Source organism: Astyanax mexicanus, chromosome 7 (assembly GCF_023375975.1).
Source record: "Astyanax mexicanus isolate ESR-SI-001 chromosome 7, AstMex3_surface, whole genome shotgun sequence".
NCBI classification, from domain to species: domain Eukaryota; kingdom Metazoa; phylum Chordata; class Actinopteri; order Characiformes; family Acestrorhamphidae; genus Astyanax; species Astyanax mexicanus.
The window spans coordinates 26,770,006-26,786,241 of record NC_064414.1 but is presented as its reverse complement, the minus strand read 5'-3'; the positions used below and the strand labels follow the sequence as shown (position 1 = coordinate 26,786,241).

The 16,236-nt window shown below is 38.2% G+C and overlaps 1 protein-coding gene across 1 annotated transcript in view; it reads right to left on the bottom strand.

The window, feature by feature from the left end:
• Nucleotides 1-16,236, bottom strand: part of atrn (attractin) — a 135,717-nt gene that overhangs the window by 37,610 nt on the left and 81,871 nt on the right. The window contains exons 25-26 of the mRNA XM_022684934.2: nucleotides 12,946-13,007; nucleotides 2,283-2,361 (exon numbers count right to left, since the gene is read on the bottom strand). Of these exons, the coding sequence (XP_022540655.2) occupies nucleotides 2,283-2,361; nucleotides 12,946-13,007 (141 nt within the window). The remainder of the gene's footprint in view (nucleotides 1-2,282; nucleotides 2,362-12,945; nucleotides 13,008-16,236) is intronic.

Here is a 16,236-nt window from a genome sequence, read left to right as displayed (position 1 = left end):
TAAACATTCTTCAGTAAAATGACTTGTGAGCTAAGGGTCATTGTCTTGCTGCATGGCCTACACTTTTCTAAAATTCAGCACACAGATTTTCCAGACATTTTCCTTTAGAATTTGCTGATAAAATTCAGAATTAATTTTTCCATCATAGATGCCAATCCACCCTGGTCTAAAGGCAGCAAAACATGCCCAAAACACAACACTACCTCCACATTTCACAAATATGATTTTGAAGCGAATGAAGTGTTGTTTGTTCTACAAATATAACATTTACACAAACCAGCTCTACTTCGGTCTCCACAAAATATCATCCCAATTACCCCATCTGTAGAAAGGCATCAATGTCCTTTTTGGAGAGAGGATGCTTTCTTTTTGCAATGCTGCCAAGTATATCACTGTTTTTCAGTGTTCTCCTGATAGTAGACTCAAACATTAACCAATCTGAGAACAGCTTTTAGTTGCTTAGAAGATACCTTGGGTTCCTTTGTAATTTTGTGAACTATTACATGACTAAGAAAAATAATTATTTTGTATTCCCTCTACTTGCACACAATGAGTCTGCCTGTGAATTGGTGGAGTCCAAACTCTTTAGGGATGGTTTTGTGAGCTTTTCCTGACAATATATCTTCCTCTGAGCTTCTAGAAGATCTTTCTTTGTGCTACAAATGTGCAATTCCACAAATGTATTTTCTGAAGATCAGACTTGGATGGATCTCTGTTCTTTGAATAAAGCCCCCAAACTATTCCTGTATTTTATTCCACTGACTGAAAACATCTTACTCTAGTTTTCCCTTCAAATAATCTGTCATTCCTAAAAGTTAACATAGTTTTAGACCAACAGATATGTAATAGAGGTGATACAATTTTACTCAAAAAATAAACATGCCGTATTTTTCGCACTATAAGGCACACTGGATTATAAGTCAAAGGAGCGCTGGTTGTAAATCGAAACAGATTTATTTCCTTAAAACTGTTTATTTGGGTGAGTAAAGTGCTTCTGTTTATTTACAGTAAGCTTAGATTTCCAGATTTCCACTAAGGCTGGGTGCAGCAGCATTAGCATTAGTAGCTTACCACAAGTGCCAGACGTGATTACTGCTAGTAAATGCTGCCTGACAGAACTACCCTGAGGAACCCTGAGTGTTCCAGTAGGCCAGGGTGTAATTAGCATGCGGTTTGTCCCACAAAGCTTGTTTTAACATGGTAAATGAACAGGCTACAGTGTGATATACTTGTCCCTGAACAGAAAAAGAGCTAGTGCTTTGTGAGGTTAGTGGCTAATGCTAATACTGCTCCAGTCTTGGTGCTGGAGAACTAAACTGAAACTCCTGTATAACACTGTACTTCAGTGGAGTGGCTTACAACCTGACTGGTAAAATTAATACATAAGGTTTACTGGACAATAAGACACACTGATGATTTTTGGGAAAATTAAAGGATTTAAAGTGCACCTTACAGTGTGAAAAATATGGTAGAATATTTTTGTATCATTTGTTTGATTTAATTCTCTGTATCTATTTTACCAATGTGTGTGAAATCTAATCCAAGTTCAGGTCACATTTGTGAAGACATTTAGAATGTCTTAGAATGTTTTAGACATTTGTGCTATGTTTAGTTTCATTCTACTAATGGTATATGTGTGGGTGGGTGTGTGTGTGTGTGCACGCATACATACAAGAAGAGGCTATATTACAATCCCTTCTGTTCTAAATGTGCGGCCTTGTTGAACCCCATTAGGAAAAGTTGTAGGGCAAGGAAGAACAGACCTTGTGTGTGTCTGCTTTGTGTGTGCATGTGTGTGTGTGTGTGTGTGTTTTGGCATTTTAAAGGAAGCCTTGTTTCCTGTATGACTATTCGCAGGATAAGAGCACGTCCTTGGGCCAGATAGTGAGGTTGGGGGGCTGCACAGAGACATCACTAACCTTTAAAAGAACACTATTATTAACCCTCATAAATGTCTCTGTAATTCCAAAATAGCCCTCCCAGAGAGCCCTTCATAACGCTGAATGCATTCCGCTCTGCCTGCGTGCAGCTCCCGCTCGCGTAACCCTCTCCAGCGCTCCGCTTCTTCACTATTTCAGCACAGGATGTCAATTTTTGGAAAGCACTCGAGTGGAGAGTCATGTGAGGCGGGATTCACTTTTAGGTGAACGCAGGCAGAATAATTGAAACTTAACGAAGAGGAAGAAGTCCAGAAAAACCTTAAGTCATAAATAGGTATACACTGCCGTACACAGTACAAGTACACAGCCAATCACAACAGCAGAATCTGCTACATCTCTTACCTCTCGCCGCCGTGACGCCCAACAGCTCTGCTTGATCTTCCACACCACTGCCGCCACCAGAAGAAGAGACAGGAAACAACTGCAAACACACAGGATATGATGTCAGACACAGATGAAACTTCCACAAAATTCCACCAAACATTACTCATTAGTAACGAGTCAGGCCCTTAGACTGTATACAAGAGTGAACTAACAGCTGTAATTAAAAAGTAAAGCCAAACCGTATGTTACGCCCCTTTAACCCTATAAATGAACTATTTACGCAGTTCCTTTTTTGCCAGTTGTGTTCTGTGTTCTGTGAAAGTGCCTTACAAACAAAAGACAAAGCATTGAAATAGGTCTAAAAACCATTCACAGCTGAAGAAGCACAGATGGATTGAGATGGAAGAGAGTAAATAATAAATATAAGTATGATTCCCGACACGATACTTAGCTAAAGAAGACATTCAAGTAGTCCCTTAAGAGTTTTTCATTTTAAATTATTATTAAAACAATAGTATCAAAGCAGTCTATTTTTAGCACAAAATAAACAAGTACTAAATAGCTGTTTAATTGATTTCCATTTAAATATGCATATTTTCTCAAATAAACAAACAAAAAAATGTCAAACAACAACAAATATGTAATTAATCATAATTAATAATTATGAATCATTTTTAAAATGCTAATAGTTGTTTTTTAATAATAGTGTAGTGTGGTTTAGACGTGGCAGACTAGATTTAGACAAGACTTTTGTACTGTATAATAACTCAGGGTGGTTTTGAAGTTTTTAAAATTTTAATATTGTAAGGAGTTACTGAGTTTAAATGAGAATTTTAAAGGATGAAATAGATGCTAGTGTAGCTGCATAGATCACTTTTTTTTGCAAATTTCACCATGGAAAGAGGAAACAATGTGTGTTTGAGAGAGTGAGAGATGTGATAAGTAAAATGTGATCAGTAATAAATAATAAAATAGAGTGTGTAACAGTAACGGAAGCCCATAGGGATATAAATATTTACCCCTTTGGCCTTTTCATTGTTGGTGCTCTGTTTTAGTGCCATTGTTTGGTTCAGATCATGGCTCAGCTTGTTTATTTTGTTTTATTTATTTTTTTTGTAAAATTAATGATTTAATTAATATTTTGTCAGCTTTGTAAAAGTTCTGAACAAAAAGTAAAGCATGCATGAATGAATCGTGGATAAAACAAAAATTGCACTGTAAATGTTTTTATTTTGATGTGTAAGTTTGTAGTTATTAGATTTAAGGTATACTGATTATCCTGATAAGACTTTACACTTGGTATCTTTGTGCATTTACATTTGGGAAAGGATGTCAATCAAAAGCATCTTAGATTCAAAAAGCTGTGTGAGAGGAAATAGACAAATGTGCTCACTGCACAACAATTAATTAATTTTGTTGCAGTTTCCATATGCAGTTGGATGTAGATTTGGGTGCGTTCATGCGTTAGAGTGATAGGATGGTATCTGTTTAAAATGCATTTTGGTTGTTTACACCTTGTTTTAAATATAACCCTGATATTTAGGACACATAATGAGAGCAGATGTAAACAGGATCAAAAGATTGGTCTCCACAGTTTAGTTTTAGAAGCAAATGATAAATAATATACAAAATAAACAAAGCTATAGCTTTGCTACCATTATGTCTCGAATATATTATAAGGCTACTCAAGACAATAACATATTCCCACACTGAATGCGTAAATGGAAGGCAGTGACCTGTTTTAGTGAACCACTATTAATGTGCGAGTGACTAATGCATGCATTTAATATCCCGGAGAAACACATTACAATAGTACAATAATAGTTAATGGTGAGCTAATGGTGCTTCACTTAGCTTAGAGAAAGCTCAGACAGCTGTGTGGCAGCTTCCATCCTCTCACCACTGCTTAAACTCCAATATCAAAATCATTAAAAACCCAACATATCAGCCACGGGATAATACCAGCCTGAGATATCAATAAACCAATCTAAGCTGAGCTTTACTCCAGAGACTGGGTATGTTCTTCCAGGATGAATCACTGATACACACCCTCTCTCAATCTTTCCACACAAACCTTTCCTCTCTCTCTCTCTCTCTCTCTCTCTCTCTCTCTCTCTTTATTGAGCCCTTAGGAAATATGTAACCTTTGCTCATGCGCTCATGACATTCACTCATCTACGCCTATTTATACCTGAAAAAACAGGAATTTAGGTGCTGGTGTATTCGTTTTAGGCTGTGATGTCTTTCTACATTTACCTTTTATCTACAACCGTTGGCTCTTTGATCAGAAACACCCATTACATACAATCATTGACTGTAGCCAGTCTGTTGCCACACAACTCATTAGCCACCCTCTATTCTATCCATCAATGGAAATGGACCAGCACAGAACCACCACTGGCCACATATTATTTTGGGAAGTGGGTCATTCTCACTTCAGTAGAAACACTGTTATGTGGAGGTCTGTGTGGTTCTGGTAGGATGATTGTTTTCACTGCAGCAGCTAGAACTGGTGCCACGTTTTCATCCAGCCAACAGAACCTCTAATGTTGTGCTGAAAATGGGCATTTGCATTTATGCGATGGTCCAGTTTATCCAGGCCCACATTTTCTTCATGACGTCTCAATAATGTTATACTAGTTTACACTGCATGTATGTAGAAGACCTTGGAACATCTCTCTAAACCAGTAATTGATCCCGTTCCAACATGTGTCTGATCATGTTGTGTGTTCTGCCGATCATGGCACTAAAATAACTGAGATAAGATTTTCTAATTTGGGAAACCAAAGAATCCTATAGCATTTCAATCCCTTTTAGAAGAAATCCAACTAAAATGTGCTTTCGTCAGACTTGTATTTCTTCATGCTTTAAATCACTTAAAATAAAATAACTATATTAAATAACAATATTAAAAATAACTGTTAATGTCTCCCAAAAGAGAGAAATGCTTAATATAAGGTTAATCATTATTAGGGCTCATTTGTTACTTTCAAGTTGTGCTGGGTGGTATACTGGTTCATCTGTTATACCGGCAGGGACATTAAAAACCAGTACGTATTTTTCACATACCGCCATAACACTAGAGGCGCTGTGCAGAACAGCAAGACCGAAGAAACATACAGCTAACGATAGTCAGTTAGCATAACAAGCTAACACACTGGAGACACTGAAGTGAGAGCAACGGAATTGCGATATAAAACTCACTAAAACTCTGGATGCGAGAAAGCAATTATAGACCTTTTAAATATATTAATACTGTAGCTTGAAGGATATAATTAATGTACACTGAACTGAAAGAAGTAAATTGTGGCTAATTTGAAGCCTGTAATGCCTCTAAGGGCTTTAGAAAAACATTGAGTAAACATGTACCGTATTTTTCGGGCTATAAGGCGCACTTAAAATACTTATTTTTTCCCAAAAATCGTCATTGCGCCTTATAATGCAGTGCGCCTTGTGTATGGATTTTGCTTGTGTTTACTGACCTCGATTTTTATGTGGTACACGGCGCTCTGTTGTGCAGAATTCCTCACCCACGCCAGAAAAAGATCCCCCTCTTGGGCTAGCGTGCGGTTACCTTTGACTGCCGTACTGCCTCTCGGCTGTGGCTCAAGGTAGCTAGTTTCCACTGTAGCTCCGTGGCCAGAACAAGGTGCCGGTAAACTTTCCTTTCCACCCGTTCTGGGGTAATAGCACAAACTGTTTCTTTTTAGCGCCCACTTCTAAGTAAAGTTAACCTCTTAACACGCGCTGGCCCACCGGTGGGCCAGAAATATTTAATATTTCATAACTGGCTGTGTTTCTGAATAGTTATGAACAGTTACAGGTTCAATATAGACATCCAATATACCATTTTAAAGCTTAGAATCTCTGCTTTTGAGCTATTTAGCCTATTTAGCGGAATATCCTTTCAGAAAATAAACATTTAGGGCGAAATATGCCTTGGTTATGATTTTAATAATTCATAACTCTCATATTTGCGTTTATCGTTCGTCCATATTTCATCGAATGCGGTCATGTCATACACCATTCGAACCGACTGGCTCTCCGGATTCCAGAACTGTGCTTTTACTGTAGGATGTATGTTTCATGAATTAGAGCTGCGTCAGAGCGCATGTTTCCAGTAATAAAAGGCTCTCCTTTTGTCCTGGGGTAACCTCCGGTCACTGCCGCCACCCCCCGAACACACACCCGTGCTCAGCCACAGGTCCTACCTTCAAAACGCGTCCAGACTAAAGAGAATCCATCAATCCAGTCTCCTGAAATCCACAATTATATCCAAACAGCGCTGGAAATCACTTCATCCAGAAATGAAACTTATCCAATCTTTATCTCTGTTTTAAAACCGTTTTATTCACCGAATTCGGCACAACACGCTATTATAGTCAGAAGCCTCGCGGAGTAATACGTACTTGCTGTGCTTCAACATAATATTATGGTCTGTCGGAGCGTTGCGGCTACCGTTGTCAGGAGCCTCGCGGAGTAATACGTACTTGCTGTGCTTCAACATAATATTATGGTCTGTCGGAGCGTTGCGGCTACCGTTGTCAGGAGCCTCGCGGAGTAATACGTACTTGCTGTGCTTCAACATAATATTATGGTCTGTCGGAGCGTTGCGGCTACCGTTGTCAGGAGCCTCGCGGAGTAATACGTACTTGCTGTGCTTCAACATAATATTATGGTCTGTCGGAGCGTTGCGGCTACCGTTGTCAGGAGCGTCGCGGAGTAATACGTAAGTTACTTGCTGTGCTTGTTGATTTATTGCTCAGAGATGTTGTTATTTTTCACAGATATTGTGAAGGATTTATTGCTCAGAGTTATTGTTACTGATATAAATAAAGTTTCATTTAGTGCGCCTTATAATCCAGTGCGCCTTGTGTATGAACTAACACTAAAAATAGATCGTTCACTCATCGTGCGCCTTATAATACGGTGCGCCTTATAGTCCGAAAAATACGGTATAGTATTTTGAGTCCATTCATTGTGTTTATGGAACTATTTAAAATATTTAGTTTAGTATAGGAAGCTGTATTAAAGTTTACATTTTTCAGCTGTTTTTCTGCTAATACAGTTTGATTTATTCACATTTTGTAATTTTGTGGGACAAAGCAACCCAATACTAATCAAAGCCTTTATTTAAAGCCTTAGTGTTTATTACATTCACTTCTAACAGCACAGTAAGTCACAAACCTATGTAAGAGCCGAGTCAAGAGAAAAAAAAACAAAAAAAAACAATAAAAAATAAATAAATATTGAAATATTTTTCAATACTGTGATATACATTTTTGGTCATACTGTCCAGCACTACTTTCAATAAACAGGCTTGTTCATCAAATCTAGTGTATTTAGATGTTCTGTAGTGTACTTTAAAGCCCCACTAGGTAGGATTGAGATTTTGTGCTCGTGGGCTCCCCCTAGAGTTGTAGAGTGTAATAAATGTTTCAGGCGGATTAGTTTCTCTTTTTCGTTTTCTGGCCTTCACAGACATATTCGGTCTCTTTCCAGCTTCTGCCAGAGTGTCTGTATGTTAGTTTGTAAAGAATGAACCAGTAGTCCTTGTAGAACTGTTTGAATTAAAGGTCGGAAAGCAGGTCGCAGTTCTCGTGAGCGTTGGTCGCGGCCGCCTCAGAAAACTTACAGAGTCTGGTTTGAGCTTAGAGGAGCTCCGGCACAGACACGAGAGCACAGCTATTCCTCCTATTACACCTCAATGCAGCACTGCAGTGAGTTTCAAGCTGTAATTTTACTTCTTTAAAAAGCCTAGTGCTGCTTTAAAAGTTGAGTTTTATGAGGTACTCATGTTTCTTCAATAAAGAGTCTCATGTCTCTTTAATGAAGTTTGTACAGGCAATGCTGATCATTTCTGTGGCTGGCTTTCAGAAGTCATATAGGGCCCTATAGAATCAATAATTCTTTTCCTCAAATTGCTTTTTTGCTTCTCATTTATGTTTTCCTAGTTTTATGGCTGCATCTTTGTCTTTATATTAGCAATACCTTTTAAATCTCAATTATGTGATTTGGTCTATGCTGCATCAAGCAAATTATTGTGTCCCAGTGGGGTTTTATTTTTACTTTTCTAGGCAGCATGCACCGCTTTCCAAATTATTATGCAAATTATATTTTTCTCTAATTTACCTAAAAGGCCTTTTTATTTTCTTAATTTTCAATTCACCAACCATTTAATTTAACTGAACAATTTAATTTCTACCAATGAGAAAATAATTTTTTCCCCAAAATGTAAAAAAATAAAAAGGTTTTGTACTCCTTAAGCAGTTTTTCTTTAACTGGGCTGTCCTGAAAAACGAATCAGCACAGGAGTGTGAGATTGATTTCAGTGATGCAAAGCAACCTGATACACAATAGCATTCAAGAATTTAATTGAAAAACAAAACAAATAAATCGTTTTAACACTTAAATCCAGTTTGCATAGTATTCTGAAATGCAGTATATGGGCAGTTTTCTCAGATTTCTTGATCTTACAGACCACACTGTAGTCTATATAAATCTAAAATCTGTGCACTGTAAGGTTCTCCTGCTGAGCTCTGGGAAGCTGCTCAACCTTCACCTCAATAGAACAGTGGGTTAAAGCAGCACGGCCTCACGGGTTGGGGAATGTTAACACTTGGTTACTTTGGATTGGTTGGTAAGAGCAGCTTGTGTTTGAATGATAACAGGTTGGTCAGATAAAAGGGCATACAGAACTCTTTCAGTGTTAGAGAGAGAGAGAAAGAGGGCGAGAGAGAGAGAGAGAGAGAAACCCCAGGGAGAGAGAGAGAATGAACTGGGAGAAATGGAATTGGGTAGAGATGGCAAGAGGCTTTTTGGAGAGCTTGCACTCTTTGAGTTTCTCCCTCTCTCTCTCTTATCCTTACTCCTACTCTATTCTACATATATATCTACATATGTGGTATTACACAGAGAGTACTCAGACTTTAATCATAAATAACATTTACCTGATTTAGAACGTACATCATATTATGTGTCATTTTAATACATCCATCAGTCTATTACTTTCAAGCTTACTGAATTGCATTGTTAAATATGTTAAATATTAAATTTAAACCAGAACATTTTGCAAACTCCTAATAATGCTCTCCAACTTATTAATTATATTAATATTATATTTATTATTATATTAAAGGCTGCTCTCCTATTTGTTAGTTTAATATTTTTACAGTAACAGCTTTCAGTCGCTTACGTCCACAGTTTTCCCGAAACCATCATTTCTTAATAACAGTCTGCACTGTAGAAACTGCAAGCTGTGAATGCTTGGTTATCTTCTTATAGCTTTCCCCTGCTGTTTGGACATCGATTACTTTCATTTTCAGATCTTTAGACACTGGCTTTGAAGAGCCCAAGGTTGCTGAGTGTTAGTAAAAGGTTTGAAGAGTCAGGAAATATCACAAGTCAAAGAAAGCGTGGAAAATTGCTTTAGCTGAGAGTTTCTAATAACAGTTGATGACATGCCTCAGGCCCCATTTACAAATCAAAGCACATTGGAGACTGCACTGCATTGTTACAATTATTTTTTTTCCAGTACTATAAGGCGCACTTAAAATCCTTATTTTAAAAAAAATCCTTATAATTCAGTATGTATGAATTCTACAAGTCAGGTTGTAAGGAGCAGTAAAGCCCCCCCACTGATGTTCAGCATTATACAGGAGCAGCATTAGCATTAGCCACTTACTGCGCTAAGCTCTAGCCCTTTGGGCATTATTCGGCTTGTAGCCTGCTGCTAAACGTGTGAAAGAAAAAGTGCTTTACTCACCCAAATAAACAATTTTCAGTAGAGAAATCTGTGTGGATTAACATCTAGTGCTTGTTTAACTTATATAACTCCGGCAGCTGATAGCAAGCTGCATGAACGGGATTCGATCCAGCGATCTCCCGATTATAGTGGCAGTGCTAAGCCCAATGGACCACTACAACCAGCAATCGTTTTCTTTTTTTTTCTTCATTTTTTAACTTGTAGGTACCAGTACGTTGGAAGTTATAACATTTAGTAGCTTAAAAGTAGGCCATGATTACATTTTTAGCGATTTTTTTCCCCATTTCTTAATTTTCCCCCCATTTTTTCTCCCCATTTTAGCTAGCCTGATTGTCCCACCAATTGACCAGTGCTGGAGGGTTAAGAGGAGGGTGAAGACTAGAACATGCCTCCTCCGACACAGACAAAGTCAGCTTCTTTTCAAACTGCAAAGTAGCATCACAGTGCACTCTGAGGAAACCTCAGCAGCTCGGTTCTGACACATCAGCTCACAGACGCCTTGTGCTGCAGAAATCACCCTTTGGAATGATGTGGGGAAAGAGTGCCATCTACCCACCCAGAGAGAGCAAGGCCAATTGTGCTTTCTCAGGGCTCCGGCAGCTGACGGCAAGCTGCATGACTGGGATTCGAACCAGCGAGCTCCTAAACATAGTGGTAGCACTTTAGACCAGCGCTGGACCACTCTGTGCCCACCTAGGCCATGATGAGAAAGTTCTGTATCATCATTAACAAACATTTCATACTGTTTTAATCTATATTTAGAATCTTACAAATGACATAAACTTGTGATTATATAAGATTTGTCTATAAACTAAACATACAGCTTGTTCACATTCAGAACAATGCATGACTGCCTTACAAACAAAAAATAAACACAATACTCAACTGCAATAGGCAGCATAAGTTCCTGCTGATAACGGTCTACCGTCCTCCTGGACCTGTTACAGACTTTATTTGTGAATTTGCAGACTTTCTGTGAGGAGCAGCTCTTTCTTCTGATAAGGCTGTGACTGTTGGAGATTTCAATATTCACTTTGAAAAGACTCGAGACCCATTTAAAGTTGCATTTAAATCCATTTTGGATGCCCTGGGTTTCAGAGTGTTCTAGGGTCCACACGCTGTGCAATCATACTTACAACTACCAGACGTAGTTTTGAACCTGGGTATTGAGTATCATGAACTAGCTTTTGTTTAAATCACTCAGACACAGTTGAATTAAACTGAAGAATGCTAGGTGCAATACTAACTATTTTTCTCAGCTGGATTACTCACTGATTGTCGATAACAGACAGATGGTTAGATAGGGGAACTTCTGCTGTTTCAAATTACTTATATCATGTCTGTGCATTCCACTAGCCTTTACATATGAAGCTCAGATTAGCAGCATGTGTCTGCTGGCTCAATGCAGGGCTTGGGTAAAAAACTTAGATCACCATTATTGAAACTTTATCAATTTCATTGTAATATATACACTGATATCAAATTATTGTCCAACCACAAGAGCATGTTATAGATATCCTACTATCTGAGATCTGCTCAAACCTTTACAGTGTTGCACCAACCAGCATCCAACAAGTCAGAAAGAAAGAAAAACTTAGCTCTGTGGTAGAATGACTGCCCACCTACTTATTAGTGCATCTTAACAATTTTAATATCATTGATAACTTACTTTATTTCAGTAATTCAGTTCAAAATGTGAAACTCATTATATAGATTTATTACACACAGAGTGATCTATTTAAGTGTTTATTTATTTTATTGTTGTTGATTATGGCTAACAGCTAATAAAAAAAAAGAAAATCAGTGTCTCAGAAAATTAGAATTAGAATATTATATAAGATCAATTGGTACAATTGGTCCTCAGTGACTTCAATAACTACACTAACTTTTATGGAGATGCGGATTTCATTTTCCAGCATGACTTGGCACACTGCCCACACTGCCAAAAAGGGGTCTTATAGTATATTCAAATTTTCTGAGACACTGATTTTTGGGTTTTCATTGTCTGTAAGCCATAATCATCAACAATAAAAAGGAATAAATGTTTAAGATAGATCACTCTGTGTTTTTAATACATCTATATAGTAAATGGGTTTCACATTTTAAACTGCAACACTGTAATAAAGTAACATTTTTATGATTTTTTTATTGAGTTGCACTAGTACTTATATATTTTATATTTTTATATATATAAAACAGATTGCTAACAGATATGAACATAAAAAGTGATTCATGCACAAGTTTGATGAATACAAATAAATTATAATTTAACATTTTTATTATTATTCAACAACAGTCCTCATATTTATAATATTCTTGCAAAAGGACTGTAAATTATAAAAGTAGACACAGTCAGGCTTGCATGCTGAATACACCGATTCACTACTACTACCACCACACACACACACACACACACACACACACACACACACACACCTAACCAAGGCTGAGAGAGTGCAGAGTCAGTGTAATTCATCATAGTGCCTGAGCTGACAGAACTAATGATGGGGAACCATGGCCAACCACAGCACACTGTGTGTGTGTGTATATACAGTATATATGTGTATGTGGGTATGTTTACTGTATGAGATCCATAGTCTGATTAAAGTGACTGCCCTACTTTTCCTAATGTTGAATCTTTAAGTACTAAAACAAACCACATTTTTCAATCTGTGGATGAGTCAAAGTGTGTGTGTGTGTGTGTTAAAAAAGAAAAATGATTTGTGGTGTCGTTACTATATTTGCTCTGATCTGTTTTATACATTATAAAAAATATGTAATATATTACAAAAAAGAGGGGTGATTCAGTAGTTCCTTTTAAGGGCATGCTCACACGTATACATTAATAACACAGTGCAGGTATGGGTTCAAGTGGGATTCTCATCAAGTACCAATGTGGGAAAGACGGGTTCTCACCTGAAAAATGTGACAAAGAACTGTACTAGATCCATGAAGTTACTGTGCTGGGAGAACGCAATCTGAAAGGGAAGCAAAGACAGTCACATGTTCAAAAGTGAAGGGAAAAGGCTTCATGCTGCAGCTCCACACTTACTCCAGTGAACCTGCAACATTCATCAACACTGGACCAACACTGCCCCCTGCTGAAGAAATACCACACCACTCCAAACACACACCCATTCACACACACACACACACACACACACACACACACACACACACACACACTCGTTCTTCTCCGATCAGTTCAGACGTGCTGCCATGCACTAATCAATTCTTACACAGCTATGATTCACATCAATGATATCGAGGGGTGAGAGGGAGAGAGAGAGAGAGAAATAGAGGAAGATCAAATAAACTTGTGGGAAAACAGACAAAAACAACTAAAAACACCATGTATAAAACAAACATTTATATATATTTATATATAACTTTTCAGATAAGCAATTAGACTAGATAACTAGATAATCCTAATCAATTATCCTAATATATCAAATAAATGTATTTTTAATAAATGTATTTAATTCCTACTAAACATTATAGTCCGTAATATATTAAATGTGCATAATCAGTTCATCTTCATCAATAGGACATAAAACTTGAGTCTGAGCCCAAATTCAGCAAAACTCTGTAATCAGAGAGTCAGTTTAATAGACAGAGAGAAAAAGAGACAAAAATAGATTAAAAAAAAGAAAGAGCAGTAAGTGAGACACTGAAAACAGAAAGAAAGAGGAAGAAAGAAGGCAGTACAAATAAAGTGAAAAGTTAGGGACTGGAACAGTGAGAGAGAGGCATTGAGACAGAGAGAGAAAAAAATAGAGAGGGAGTCAAAGAAATCAAAGAGAGAAGGAGAGAGAAAAAGATTAAGAAATGTACAGAGGAAATGAGTCAGAGGAAATGAGACAGTCATAACAGTAATAGTACAGTAAGAGCAATTGAGACAGAGATAGAGGCACAGAGAGAAACGCAGAGACACTCAGAGAAAGAGACAATGAGAGGCAGACTGAGCAGGAGAGACATTGAGAGACTGGCAGAGGGAGAGATACTGACAGAGACAATCAAAGAGATAGAGATAGAGAGAGAGAGAGAGAGAGAGAGAGAATGTCAAGGAGAGAAACTAAGATAAAGAGACGTTGACTGAGACAATGAAAATAAGACAGACACCGATTGAGACAATCAGACAGAGACTCTGAGAGATGACATGAGACAGAAACTTTAGACTGATGATAAGTAAGACACTGGGATACACTGGGAGACATTGAGAGAGCGAGAGACAGTAAGAGACAAAAGAGATTATTTGAGTCTTTGACTGATTTAGAGAAAAGGCCAGAGCGACACAGCAGCTTAGACAATCAAATGCAGAAAGACTGAGACTTTAAGAGAGACAGTCAGACTTTGAGTGAAAGCATTACATTACATTAAGCAGATGCTTTTGTCCAAAGTGTCTTACAATAATTATGTACATAGAGTAATAGAAGTTAAAGCTCCACTAGGTAGGATTGAGATTTTGTGTTCGTGGGCTCCCCCTACAGTTGCAGAGTGTAATAAATGTTTCAGGCGGATTAGTTTCTCTCTCTCTTTTTCTGTCTTTCACAGACATATTCGGTCTCTTTCCAGCTTCTGCCAGAGTGTCTGTATGTTAGCTTGTAAAGAATGTACCAGTAGTCCTTGTAGAACTGTTAGAACTAAAGGTCGGAAAGCAGGTCGCAGTTCTCGCGAGCGTTGGTTGCTGCCGCCTCGGAAGACTTACAGAGTCTGGTTTGAGCTCAGAGGAGCCCGGCACAGACACGAGAGCACCGCTATTCCTCCTATTACAACTCAATGGAGCACTGCAGTGAGTTTCAAGCTGTAATTTCACTTCTTTAAAAAGATCAAAAATCAAGGAAATCCTACCTAGTGCTGCTTTAAAGGTAAAAGGTAAAAAAAAGGAAAAATAATGGGAGAAGAAGGAAATGAGATTAGAAGTAGTTAGTTTGTTAGAGGTTTTATGAGAGTAAGTGCTCTTTAAAGAGCTCTGTCTTCAGGAGTTTCTATCTAAGATTGACTTTAAGAATCAGAGACTATTAAAGACAGAGTCAGAGCATTTAAGAGAGACAGTTAGACAGACTGAGAAACAATCAGAGACATAGTTTCTCTCAAAGTCTGTCTGTCTCTTTTAGTATCTTTCAAAAATAGAGACAATAAGAGAGACAGTCAGATAGACCTTGAGAGATACTATCAGAGATAGAGACATGAAATCTTAAAAGAGCACAGAAGATGACCCCCACATTGCACACTAATGTAGACAGACACATGCATTCTGGTCTCAGATACTGATGTCATTACTTCCAGAGTCCCGAGAATTGAGAAACCCTTCAACACAGTACACAAAAGTCAAAAAGTGGATTTTTGCTGCTGCAGCCGGCCATTTACCACATCTACACTAACCGCGTGACCCACTTTAACACAACCCATGAGAAAATCACCCTCTTTTACCCCACAGCTGAACTTTCAGAGGGAGGACACAGCAGGCCAGGACCAGACACACAGGCCTTCTGGAGCTGATCCTGCACAAAGAGCTAATTAATCAGACTCAACAACCTCTGACTGGGTTCTCCTGTATCTGACCTGGGCTGAAGGGGCGCTCAGAGGGTAATGACTGCACTGATAAGCAGCAGAGCGGCTGGTCTTCTGCTGTAGTGACACTGGGGAACACGTGGTGGAACTGCAGCGTGGAGGTCTTTGTGAAAAGATGCTGACTACGGAGATGAATAAACTCCCCACAGTGGACGTGTTACTGATTCTAATGAGGCAATTCTCATCAGGTTCTTATTGTTTTCTTTTCGTAGTAAAACATTTTACAGCGCTGTTCTGATGACTAGTGGCTTAAGTGGATTGGGAGTCAAATGCATTTTAACTCCATTTCACTTGGTAATTGTTTGAATTCACCCTGTAATGCATACTCTCAAACAACTCAGCAAAAAAACAAAGTACCGGGGCTTAACTTTCCGAAACAAACATTCCTCGAGAAGAACAAAACGTGCAAAGCCTTTAAATTATTGCTAATTAGTCTGTTGACAAAGAGGGTAAAAAATGCTAATATGTACTGTAAACTTTCAAGTACTACCTCAGCTTGGGAATGTAAACAGCTGTACGAGTTGTGAGATGTTATCTTGTGAGTAAGGGTAACTGGTCAGGTCATGGCGTTTTCTCCCTCGGTTTGGTTTGGTTTCACACAGGCATAAACCTAAACGCACCAAAATGCGCACC